Below are 12,283 nucleotides of genomic sequence, written 5' to 3'. Positions count from 1 at the left end.
CCCGGTGGGCTCCTTCACGAGTGCGGCAGCCCTGCCAGCCCTGCACCAGCAGCAGGGTCACAGCCAGTAAGTGCAAAACCAGTTACCGCTGGGAGAGGGAAGGAACGTACTTCTCAGCTGCGTTGGCCGTGTGAAATAAGTTTTCTTTTCAAGACGGGTTGTAGTTTGTTTTCTTCGAGTAGCGTTCCGCTTGTGTGATGTTAGAATTGTGTCACGCTCGTCTTGCAGCCTTGGAAGTGTATTGGTGGGGGATCAAGGAGCCTTCTGAAAGGAACGCGTTTAAGTTTACCAATATCTTGATGTGCTTTTAAGCTCTTGCACTTTTTTTTTTTACTCTTTGGGCTTTTTTAACTTGCTTTTTCTCATATATGAGCACAAAACCCTCGAGTTATTCTATAAAACGTTGTTGTCTGGTCATCTTTAATTTGACTGTGTCACTGTGAGACCATGTATCAAGAGACCGAAATTGGATCGTGTGTTGCTTCCTGGCGCATTTGAATTTTAGCAAAAATTGGTCTTTCCCCTTGTGGAAAAAATAATGTAAAGGAGGAGAAACTAGCATGGAGTTCTGCTCGGAGAACCGAGTAATTACAGCCACCTTCAACTTTCTTTGGAACAAAGTGGTCATGTATTGTCCAAAACTTCTACTCCCTTCACAGCTGGTGACTTACTGCGACTGTTGCTCTTGGCTGCAAGTGAAATTTTAAAAGGGAGGAAAATATTGTTTGAAAATCTCAATGTCACGGGAAGATATAATTAGAAGCTAAATAACCATTTGTTTTTCTTTTGCAGTGTCTCTGTTCGCTGTGGAAAGAAGCATAAGCTAGAAGAAGAGGCGGAAGGGTAAATTAAATTTGTCTTTTATAGCCTGAAAAATCTTAATTTGCTTTTTGGTTTCTATAAAGAGTTGAGCACAGCTCACCTACAACATATGCAGCAAGGGAAGTTTTATCACTGTTGCCATTTGGAACTCTTCCCCTGAGTTGCACATAAGCCCAAATCCGTTTCAGTTACCTAATTAATTGTGTAGCACTGCTTTTCTTGCATGGGTACCCCCGTTTTAAAAAGAGCAATGTGGATTTATTTTCTTTGTGGAGGTTGTTTCCATACTACATCAAATGCACGTGACTTTGTATAACATTTTTCCTTGTAGAATGCCACATTTCTCTCTTGACAATTGTAAACTTATTTTGTTTCCTAGTTGTCCTGTGAGGAAGAAGAGACTGACAGGAGCCAAAAATTGCCCTTTGAATCCCAACACAGAAGAATGGATTCTCTGTGCAGGTCAGCAGGCAGCTGGGGAGGTAGCAAGTCAGTATGGTGGCAGCGGTCCTGAAACTGCCATGTTAGAAATTCCCTGTGAAGAAATGGATCAGACAATGGGGGAACAGCAATGCGAGGTTGCTCGCAGGAAGCTTCAGGAAATTGAGGACAGGTAAATGCAGGGATTGAGTAGACTGGCTTTGCTGAGCTTTCCCTTTTTTGGTGGGCATTAAGGGTTAATTCTAGCACTTAGCAGTGTGATAACGCTACTGTAAGTCCGAGATGAACTTCTGTTCAAGTGATTTCTTTTTAGGCTACCTATGGCCCTACGAGTCTTGAGGCTGGTACTGTAGTCTGAAACTGAGAGTGCTAGGGCAAGAGATGCTGAATAAATAACCACGTTTTCACAATCATTATGCAACATCAGTATACTGTAACGGGGGTTTATGCCTTTGAGCTCAAATTTTAACTGATGTTCTCTGGTCAGACTTGAGCTCAGCTTTTTTGAAGCAATTGCAGCGTGTTCTGTGATGAATATTTCTGTATGCTCAAGATAGATCTGAATTTGTCGGTGTAGAGCATAGCATGAACCAGAGAGATCTCTCTGCATGTATGCAATACGACTGAGGTTCATCTTGCCAGGTGGCTTGGTAGTGGGGTGGCTACGGGCAGTCTGTTGCAATCATTCAATAAATGTACTGTGCATTCTTGCCTTTGAAAGATTTCTGGGGATGTCGTGTGTATATTATCAGTTGATTGCAGCTGAGCTAGAATTCCAAAATATCTAAAATGACCATTGCGGACAGTTGTTAGAAAAGCCAAAAGTTACATAAATTATAAAAAAAGATTTTTTTTTAGATGATTACTCCATAGATGATGCGTGAAGGGAAGCAAGGTACTGTTAGATTATCTTATTTTTTCATGGGTAAATCAGAGTAGTGCTGTATGTCTTTATTATCTGGCTGTATCTGCATTACAAAGTCTGCTTTGGACCTCTCAGAGGATTGTTTCCTCATCCTTCCCAGCTACTCTGCTAAATTTTCTTTAAAAGGTTTACCAAAACCAAAGGAGAAACCTCCAGTTTGTTCTAAAAGCTTCAACTTTTTGTGCCATTTTAATTTCTGAGAAATTGGCACAGCGTCCTTAAAGGTTAAGAACTGTATTCGGTAGCTTTTCAGTAATTCTCAAAGTTAAGGTACAGGGAATTGAGCAGGCGAAGCTACTGCATAACTGAGACTCAGTCTTGTAGCGTGACCGAATCGTACACTTTCCCCTGAAGTGGATTAATTTATTTTCTCTCAGTGTGTGTCTGCATTGCGCACTGCTGGACGATGCAGGGGTAACGGAGCTAGCTCAGGTACCAGAAGTGGCATAGCTGCTCAGGTGGCTTCGGTGGTAACAGTCATTCTTAGGGTACATTGGCCCAAGAGAGGCTCATGTTAACATGGCCCTGCTGCTTCTGGTACCCAGCCCCAGTCAGATACCTGCACTGTACAATGCAGTGGACGTCGACATAACTGTAGTCTGCAGTGGATGTGCCTGTTAACAGTATGCTCAATAGTGTTTATCTCCCTCTTCCCCCTCCGTTCCTAGGATAATTGATGAAGATGAGGAAGTTCATGCTGATGGAAATGTTAGCAATCTGCCCACTCTTATCCTGTCAGATACCCTTAAAAAAGGGATGAAGAGGGATTTTGGTGAAGTCCTGACAAAGAAAATAATAGAATCTATGTAAGTTCTGGAGGAAATCATGGTGCTATGTAGCTAACACATTCAAATGAAAAGAGAGACCCAGTCGCATGTCTGTGGAGATGTCCTTAATTACTGCATGATGCAGCCAAAGTTGCGTAACAGACCGTTCATTTGGTCAAAAATAGGAAAAACTATGCTAATATAAAAGAGAAGTGTAACTATAGTGGTCGTCAAGCTGTCTGTTTTGTACTCCTCATTTGTACAGAGTGAAATTTGTCGAATAAACTGTTACGTCTTGATTTTTATGTATGTGAGTTTCCAAAAGAAGGTCCTGAAGTGTGACCAACAGTGATCATCAAGTTTGATGCAAAAGACAAGAAAGAAAATACAGGGTTAGAGCTAGAAGTGATGGAACTAGTTAAGGAGGAGGAAATTTAATGGGGGGCGGGGGGGAAGGTGTTTGGCTTCTGGAATACGGTTCCAGGCTAGCACAAACAATGAAGACACTGGTCTTCTGCACTTAATAGTTGTGATTGGAGAACTTAACCTTAACTGAGACTCCATCCCTTCTAGGAGCCGTCCTTCTATGGAGCTGGTGCTTTGGAAACCTCTTCCTGAATTTCTCACAGATAAACTGAAGTCTGTTTCTGTTAAGAACTTCAAGCAGCAGAGTACAGAAGGGTGTCAAGCTAAGCAGTCAACGCCAAGAGCTGCTTTTGACCCACAGACTGAAACATTCCCCGAACCACAACAGACTGCCATGTCTCCAGATCCCTATGCTAGTTTGGGAATCTCTGGGTGTGCAGAAGAAGAAATGGAGTTGTAGATGCCAGATTTTAGACTGAAAGTGGTGAGCTTCTGATGTTTTTTGTTGCTGTTTTTTGACTCCCTCTTTCTTTCTGGTTTGATGCGTGATTCTGAAGTTTTATTATTTGGCTTTGTTTTTCCTACTAACAACGTTAAGAATGTGGATTGGCCAGACACAACTTAAGGGAACTGAAAAAAACCCCCAAGATTTCTGTACTTCGGTCTATTAAATATTCTTGGTTTTAATGAGAAGGTAATCCAGAGGCCTCTGGAACAAGGAAGTAGCTGTCCATCTTGTTTAATGCTGAAATATCCTCCTAATTGTCCTTGGTAAAGTAGAAAATCTAAACATTGAATGTAACTGGCTTAAGCCACATCTTTCACTTACTGAGCCATTAAGACCTTGGTGCACATACTGCGCTTGGTCAGTTAGTTTGAGTTACAAAAAGGTATGGAAAGGAAGAAATACTTTTGAGTCTAGTCACAGGTAGAAAAGCGATCCCTGTGGAAATACAGCTTTTCACACAGTTTCCTCTGTGGCTGGTTTGTACTTGATGTAAACTCAAATGTAGAAATTACACATTCTGCAGTGTGGTAGGGAAGGAATGTTACAGCTGAGCATAAGCATCTTGCTTTACAGAAAGTAAAGCCAGCTATTGACTCCCAGGGCATCTACTAACTTCAGTCATTTTTGGTTCGTTGACTCCTAAATTGTCTGTGGGTTTCCGATGCTCCCCAAATGATGCAAAGTCTGGAGAAAAGTGGTTCTCAGCCAATTGACTCACATTTTACATTATGCTGTGATTCCTCATATGCATCAAGTTGGAAGGTCAGTTGAAGACAGTGTAGCTTTTGATTAAATAAATGGCATCCTTTTAATTTTGATGAACATGGTAAGTAAATCGGATAACAGCCGATATTCTGGCGTAAAGAGGGTCAAATGCTGATTATCATCTGTGACCAAGTCCCAGACTTTGAGACTGGTGGCATTGGTGGTGAAGTAAAAAAGATACTTGTCTTCTTCCTGAAGGAATCTAGACTGAAAATTTAAGCCAGAACGTGTGCCACTAACATAACATCACATAGTTTATACAGATGTATGCCAAAATAATTTTGTACTCTGCTTAGGGTGTTAAGAAAAGGAATCCTCAGTGAGTTACTGCTTGTAGCTTTTATCAATGCACAACAGTTCCATTACGCTTAAAACCCTTAAACAAGGCAGAGAATCTTACCTTCTGTTCTTAAGACCTTGAGCTTTCTCAGAGATAGCTGAATTGAGGCTTTTTGTAAGAAATTCCTCTCCAAGTAATAGGTTCTGTTCAGAGCCTTAGCATCCCAGTCTGGTTTTGACATCTTGCTAACATAAAGGAGCAAGTACACAGTAATGCAGCTATCTGCATAAGAAAATCTACTCTTCCTTTGCACCGCTAACTGATAATCTTTGTGATGGTATTTTTTTACTGTCGAATAACCCATAGTCCATAGTTAAAATCAAGCTTCTCTTTTTGCTGTCATCCTTTCTTTCCTTTTGGCTGACAGCGGAAGCTTTGTTCAAAAAATACCCCTATTTGTTAAACCCCGTTTGTCATCTTGCTGCTCTTGTCAAAGGCTGTGTAAAATTTGCTGTCTCTTGCTAAAACATTTCAGAGCTTCTCTAAAAAAACATTCAAATAGGTATTACTCTGCAAACCAGTCTATAACTTCACCATTCTGAAACTCTTATTAAATTGGAGAACGTGTGCAGCTTCATCTTGCTGTTATGTCTAATTTCATTTCATGGTCTGCTATAAATCTCTTGAATGTACCGTGTAAAATATCTCATGTATTACTGAGCTGGTGAACATGCTTGAAGTCTACAGCAAAGCAGCGCAGTTTGGGGAATGCCATAGTCACCGCGGGTAGCAAATGTGGTGCCTCCAAATAATTACCTGGTTTTAAGCTCGCAGGATTATAGTGAAAGTTCAAAGTTGCAACTGCTTTAGCTGATAGCTCTGAATCCTAAACAAACTGAAAAGGATTAAAAAAATTCAAAAACGTAATTAAACCATCTCAGCAACACTAAAATTGCAACAGAGGATGTAGAAAACTGTGGGAGGCCTAAATACATCAAATCTAGATGCAGGTTTTTTCCTCTTAAAAATGACAAATTGCATGTCAAATTTGCAGAAGGAGGATTTTTTGCAGATTGCTTTTAAGCATACTTCTTCCCTGTTATGTTTGTACCAGAGGTTGACTTTCAGAGGTGCATTTCCTCTTACTCATTTGATGCTAATACAGCATCACTGCCATCTGAAACGAGAATATCGTGGTGGACTATAGACAAAGACCATGAGATAGGGAAAAAACTGTCCAAGAAATTTGCTTTGATAGAAAACATTTATCTTGATTTTTTTGTAATTAATTTCCGCCCTTGTGATAGGAGAGAAGAGGGTTGAATCGCTTAAATGGATGAGGGGGGGAGAAGAGTCAGGTAGAGCAGGAATCAAGTATCTCAGACTAAGCAAGATTCTTGTTCCAGCAATCACTTGGAGAGGGCAAGAGAAAACGAGCTACTGCATGTTTTCAAACTTCTGTATCTGTGACAGTTTCATTTGTTGTTGGCTTCCTTAAAAGACTTTTATGAATGCTGTTTACAAGCGGGATGGCAAATGTGATGCAGTATTAGGAAAAACTTTATTTTGAAAGATGGGAGATCTGATTCTGGTCTGTCTTATCTTGGGACCAAATCACCCTTTATATGTCAGTTTTCAATAAATTTTCTAAAATATTTTTTAGATGGCTGTGTTTCATTCCTAATAAAAGTGAAAGCCTTGAGAGTGTATGTCCAGTCCTTCAAAGGGAGGGGAAAATACTCTTCTGGCCTAAGATTTTTAATTTAACTACATAGTCCCAAAGACATATCACTTCTTTCCTCCATGGTGTTCAACAGGATGGGGGAGATGAGACACAACAGCAGGGTAGAATAAACCTGAAGCCACTAGAAAGGAAAAGTTGCTGTAAATCTATCACGACATAAGGCTTTCTAACAAAGCAAAGGGGTACCAAAAGGTTTTGCTATAGCCTGTGTTTTCAGATATTTCATTTTACTTCAGACTAAAGTTAAGAATGCCTAGCTTGCTTAGTTCTGTATGAAATGAAGAAATGTTTGAGGAGAGTTTTAAAACAAATTCAGATAAAAAGATGGGTGTGTTAGACCAGTATTGCTTTTGCTTTCAAAATGAAGGAAAAATAGCACTTCAGATATATACTAAATCAATCATAATAGAAACCCCTGAGGTTTCCAGGCCAAGTCAAACATTGACTCACTTAATTGTACTGTGGATTTAGAGGAGACTTACATCCTTCTCCAGAGCAGAGTTGGAGAGAGGAAAAGCATAGTGTAAAACCCAGCCCATTTAGGATTGTGTAAGGCTCTCCTGGTTGGCTGAGGGTCTCCTTGGGATTGTAGCGATGGGAGGAGTGTCTCAGCTACAGAGCCAACCCTGTAGAGAGGGACAGAATTTACTTTGGCATAGACTTAGAACTGGACTTGTAATTGTGCCAGAGCCTGTGTCTTGTGTCAGTCAGCAAGAGCAGACATGTGGCTTCCATCACAGATTATTTAATCAAATGCAGGTGTAACATACATGTGAACCACTGGGTCTGGATCCACACTTGTGAGGCAAGTAGGACTCCAAAATGGAAGTCAGGGCAATCAAAAGCAGTCATCTTAAGGAAGCATTCTGCAAAGGTGAAATCTGCTGCTCTACGCATGAGTTACTCTTACCTCTGCTGCCCCAGCTTTGCCTGGGTTTACATTAACTTAGTGTCTCCCAGCCACAGGAATGTCTCAGATAAAGATCCTCTGCTGACAGTTTGAATTCTCACACTTTAATCTGTGGATGTCAATAAAGTATATAAATATATATAAAAAAACAACCTCATGCTGTCTTGGTAGCACCTAAATGGACTGATTCTAATAAAAAAATATTAGTGCTAATAGAAATCAGTTGATTCCAATTTCTTTTGGCAAAGGCATTACTTTCAGCAGCTACTGAAGTGGTTGGTAATCAGTTGCCATGCTTAAGAAGCGCTTGGTTTAGTCACAGTAGCTTGTCTAGGTGCACAGAAAATGCAATTCTAATGATAAACATCACACAAGTGAAACTGGACTGAGAAACATCTTGATACCTTGAGGTATCTTACGGAAGATAGCATATATCACCAAAAAAATTCTACTTTATCTACAATTCGGATCAGCTCCCAAAAAAGCAAAAATAAGCAAGAGCCTCATACAGAACAGGTTATGCCTCGTGACCCAGCCTCGAACATCCGGTTCACAAGAACACGCATTGCCTAGAAGTACCGCAGCACCGCACAGAGACACAGGTCCATCAATTACTGTGTTGAGCCTTCTGTTGCACTACCTTGAAGAGGCCAGATGACATCTGCGTGACAACAGCCGCGAGGAACAACAGCCACAAGAGCAGTGGGCTGTGCTGCACATCCTCAGTGCGCTTAGTCTGTGCCTTCCTACAGGCCTGAGGAAGGTACATGAAATGTCAGGCCTTTCACAGGTGCCACTTTCAACTACCACGTACTTCTTCCTGTAGACTGTGTCTTTGACTTCTAGGCTAGAAAACAGAGAGATGACTAACAAGTCAATGGCTGGACCTGAGAAAGTTCTTTTCCAACCTAAATGATTCTATGAGTTTTAAAGAAATGAAACTTCTTCCTCTCATTATTTCCTATGACGTTCCAATAATACCAACAAAAGTAATGCAAAACTCTAGATTAAATTCCTACTTGTCCATTTGCTTTTTGGACTCACAACAACATGTATTAGGTACTGAAGGCCCTCTTGCGGTCATCCCTATTTTCCATCTTGAAAGTAAAGCAACTTAGACTACCAAATTTTTTCATCTACGTTTCTGCTGTATTGCACAGCTGTAGTTTTTACTGCTGTCAATATTCAGAAAGAATGCTTTATTACGACGAGCTAGGTGACTTGAGTTTGTAATCCAAAGACTGTCCTGTCACCTTGAACATTAGTGACCAATACCCTCCTGTCCCATCCCCCATTTCCTTCCCTCCCCCACCTCAAGTTATTTTTGTCAAAAGCTAATGCAGGACATGAGAGAGCACTTAAACCAAGAACAGCTGTGCAAGCACCTGGAACTGCTCACACTTCCAGTACAGTTTCAGTTTCTTCCCTGTCACTCTCATTCAAGTGTTTTTAATACTGTGACATTGGAAGAAATGGATGAGGACAACAGTGTCCTACTGTGGTATTTGAAATTAGCTCCTGCAAAGTTCATTTTAGGCTCAGAAATTCCTGCAGTAACAGACCCTGCACCTTTTTCACACCATGTATGTCTCACACTGCTTCACAAACACTAGACACACCACTTGAGATGCACCCACCCTCACTCAGCCTGAGCATTTTGAACAGCATTACTTGCCAACAGGAAGATATTACGGTAATTTTATTCAGACATCAAGCTATTGCCACCTGCATTCCCTATCCAGGCTGCAGATTCCGCTCTAGCCATCGTATAAACTTACCTGCCTTGAACCAAGCTTGCAACATCAAGTACACCCAGAAAGAAGCTGCTGAAGCGTCCAGCTACATCCTGCTGGATCAGTGCATTAAGGTGGTGTAAGGAAAACAGAAACCTCATCCCTTAAAATTTCAAGTCTCAAACTCTACAAGGCCCAGATACTCCCCGCTCCCCACCAAGATCCAAGGCAAAAACAGGGCCAGTGAGCTGCATTGCACTTTAATTGCACCGATACAGTTAAATATTAAATGGAGAAAGCAACTCTACATAGCAAATGGAAAACAAGCATTTACATAGTAAATCTGTAAGATGTACAGACCATTTAGTTTAACCCAGTTGTCTATACGTGAATGTCCCATTGCAGTTTTTGGTGTTAAAATTATTTTAAATGGGAAAAACAAACCATTTTCAGGTTCACGTAGAATTGGCAAGTTATTGAGAAACCAAGCCAACACTGAGGGGGGGGCGAGGACAGGACACCCTAGGCTTTTTCATACCAGGAGAAATGCATTGGCCATCGCTCCATCTACTAGCATGGGTACAGGTGAGCAACACTTTTCCAAATACACTTCATTCCCCTCCCCCCACCCCCCAAAAGGGGCACATCCTGTTATCCTGCCAGGATAGTTATCCAAGGGGAGTTAACACTAAGGTTAGACACTGATCAGTTGGGTAAAGAGTTCATTGGCAAAGCTATCCTCCCAAGCATGGTCAGCATCAAATGGAGAGGACATGTCACTGAAGGGCGACAGGGATCCTTCATACCCAGAGTCACTACAGGCATCGAACAGATAGCTTGAGGCTGCAAGGCTACGATGGGAGGAAAGCAGATGAGAGATGCCCAGTTCAGGCATGAAGCTTTCTACAGGTTCCTCTTTCACAGATACTGGGACCTCGGAGATAGCTTTGTCTTCAGACGGAGGGAGAGATACTTCCTCAATTTTCACTAGCGTATTGGTTTGGTTGCCCATTTTAACAGGAAACTCCAGTATCAGGGGCTTTGTGTACACATGATCAAACCTTATGAGTTCATTAATGGCCTCCAGCTTAGCTGATGGGGACCCCAAAGAGGGAGAGGGGGAGGCTGGTATGGAATTTGTTTCTCCACAGATCTCTTTGTCCAGCTTTTCCAGGCATGTTGACTCTGAATCAGTGTATTTGAGAAACATCTCTGGGTCCAGACTGTCCAGAAAGCCCAACAGGAGATCAGACTGCAGAATGAAATACTGTTTTAGAAAGACAGCCTACTACTGTTACAGCAAAACATCAGTTGTGGCATCTATTAACCCTCACCTGGAGGTTAAAATACAGCAATGTGATCACAGAACTAGGAGTTTTACCAAGAACACCACTATCAGAACAGTTAAGGCAATTACTTATCTTTCAGAAACTCTTTGTCCATGAAGGTTTTTTGTAATGATACTGTGATCCCCAGAGAATTCCACACACATTTGATATGGACAGCCTGTGTTAGAAACTCCTCAAGATCTTGGACCCAGCAGGTACAAACACCACACTACCCGCTGGCACCTCAGCACATGCCAGAACCTGACTTAGGCAGACCTGCCCATGACCAAAGTTGAGGGGTTTGGATTTGGTTTTGGGTTTTTTTTTTTTTGTTTGTTTCTTGGTTGCTTTTAAAGGTGAAAGATGCCCACCCTTACATTTCTGAATGTCATTCATAAGGGACAGGCTTTAAGTTCAAACAGCTTTGCTAAGTGCCAGCACACTGGCAAAGCGATCAAGTTTGTTTTCAACAACAGCAAAAGCACAGTATACTTTCTGTATTTGTATGCTTCTGCTGTAGGAGCTAAGAGACCGTTTCAGACAATATCATCTAAGATTTTACAGTAACTGGACTTGCTCGAGTTGCATGAACTCTTGTACTCACTGGACACAGCTCATCACAGCTGTTTTGAGCCACAGGCATGGCATTCCAAGACTTGGAAGACAAGCCAACTATGGAAAGTCAAGTGACTTTATATCAAGAAGTTGCAACACTAGTCTTAAATCTACAGGGTTCTGAATTTCATGGACATTTTGGGCAAGAGTGGATGTTCACCTCTGAGTCTGAAGAGTCACTGCCATCAGAATCCATGTGGAAGTTATCAGAAATGGTGACTGCTGGGCCTGCACCTGCTGCAGAGGAACACGTAGTCTGAGTGCTGCGGACTCAGCGGACCCGGTCACCAATCTAATCTCATCCACCTGCGATTCCTTCACAACCTGTGCCAAGGAGAAAAAAATCCAGTCACCACAAACATTCTGGCAGACAGCAGAGTACACAATCCTGAAGACCATGCTCTTCCTGCAAAGGCTTCCAGCATTAGATTCTCCACTTACTTGTGCAGTGGGAACCTGCAGGTAAGATCACTACTGAAGATGGCTCAAACTTCTATACCTTTGCATTGTCTTGTTCACCGCGTTTAAGTAAGAGCCTGACTCCCTTCACTATACCTCTTGTTCTTTTGAGACATGACTGTGACAGTTACTACTTCATTTCTAGAACATAATGCAGAAGAGCAGATGAAATAATCTCCAACAGCTTAGAACTAGTCAGCTTGCTATCTCAGGGGCACCTGCTTCAAACTCGGTATCCGTTCAGCCTGTGGGAAAGCCTCCGTTGGGAGGACAAGAGTGCTTTTAGCACACCAAGCGTCCCTCTCCACAGCGAAGCAGCTCCAGCCCCAGCGCGCTCGGCACGGGGGTTACTCCTCCTCGCCCACCACCACGCAGCCACCCCTCGCAGCAGGGCAGCTTTCGGCAGGTTCAGCCGAGGGAGAAGCGGCCACCACCGCGGCAGAGGCTCACCTGGGGCTCGCTCTCCTCCTCCACTTTCAGCGCATCCAAGCCCAGGCGGCGGCGAAGCTCCTGGTTTTCCACAGCGAGGTCACACGCCTTCTCCCGCAGGAGCCGGTTCTCCCGCAGCAGTTTCTGGTTCTGCAGAGAGCCGTGAGGCGGGCAGGCTGCAGCGCCGGCCG

The 12,283-nt window shown here is 42.4% G+C and overlaps 2 protein-coding genes across 2 annotated transcripts; one reads left to right on the top strand and one right to left on the bottom strand.

The window, feature by feature from the left end:
• Position 1: 1 nt before the first annotated feature.
• On the top strand, positions 2-5,302 carry CCDC117 (coiled-coil domain containing 117; the record flags this gene model as incomplete). The annotated part of the gene is made up of 5 exons (XM_035890307.1): positions 2-66; positions 793-843; positions 1,202-1,435; positions 2,857-2,994; positions 3,529-5,302. Coding segments are annotated over 5 exons (741 nt in total), but the record flags the coding sequence as incomplete, so codon positions are not given.
• Positions 5,303-8,845: 3,543 nt separating this feature from the next.
• XBP1 (X-box binding protein 1) lies at positions 8,846-12,281 on the bottom strand (the record flags this gene model as incomplete). Its single annotated transcript, XM_035890306.1, is given in 4 exon segments — positions 8,846-10,513; positions 11,365-11,472; positions 11,475-11,510; positions 12,114-12,281. Coding segments are annotated over 4 exon segments (870 nt in total), but the record flags the coding sequence as incomplete, so codon positions are not given.
• Positions 12,282-12,283: the final 2 nt, after the last annotated feature.

This window comes from Egretta garzetta, unplaced genomic scaffold (genome assembly GCF_000687185.1).
Source record: "Egretta garzetta isolate BGI_Z169 unplaced genomic scaffold, ASM68718v1 scaffold73, whole genome shotgun sequence".
NCBI classification, from domain to species: domain Eukaryota; kingdom Metazoa; phylum Chordata; class Aves; order Pelecaniformes; family Ardeidae; genus Egretta; species Egretta garzetta.
The sequence above is the reverse complement of the archived record's forward strand: the minus strand, read 5'-3'. Positions and strand labels throughout refer to the sequence as shown.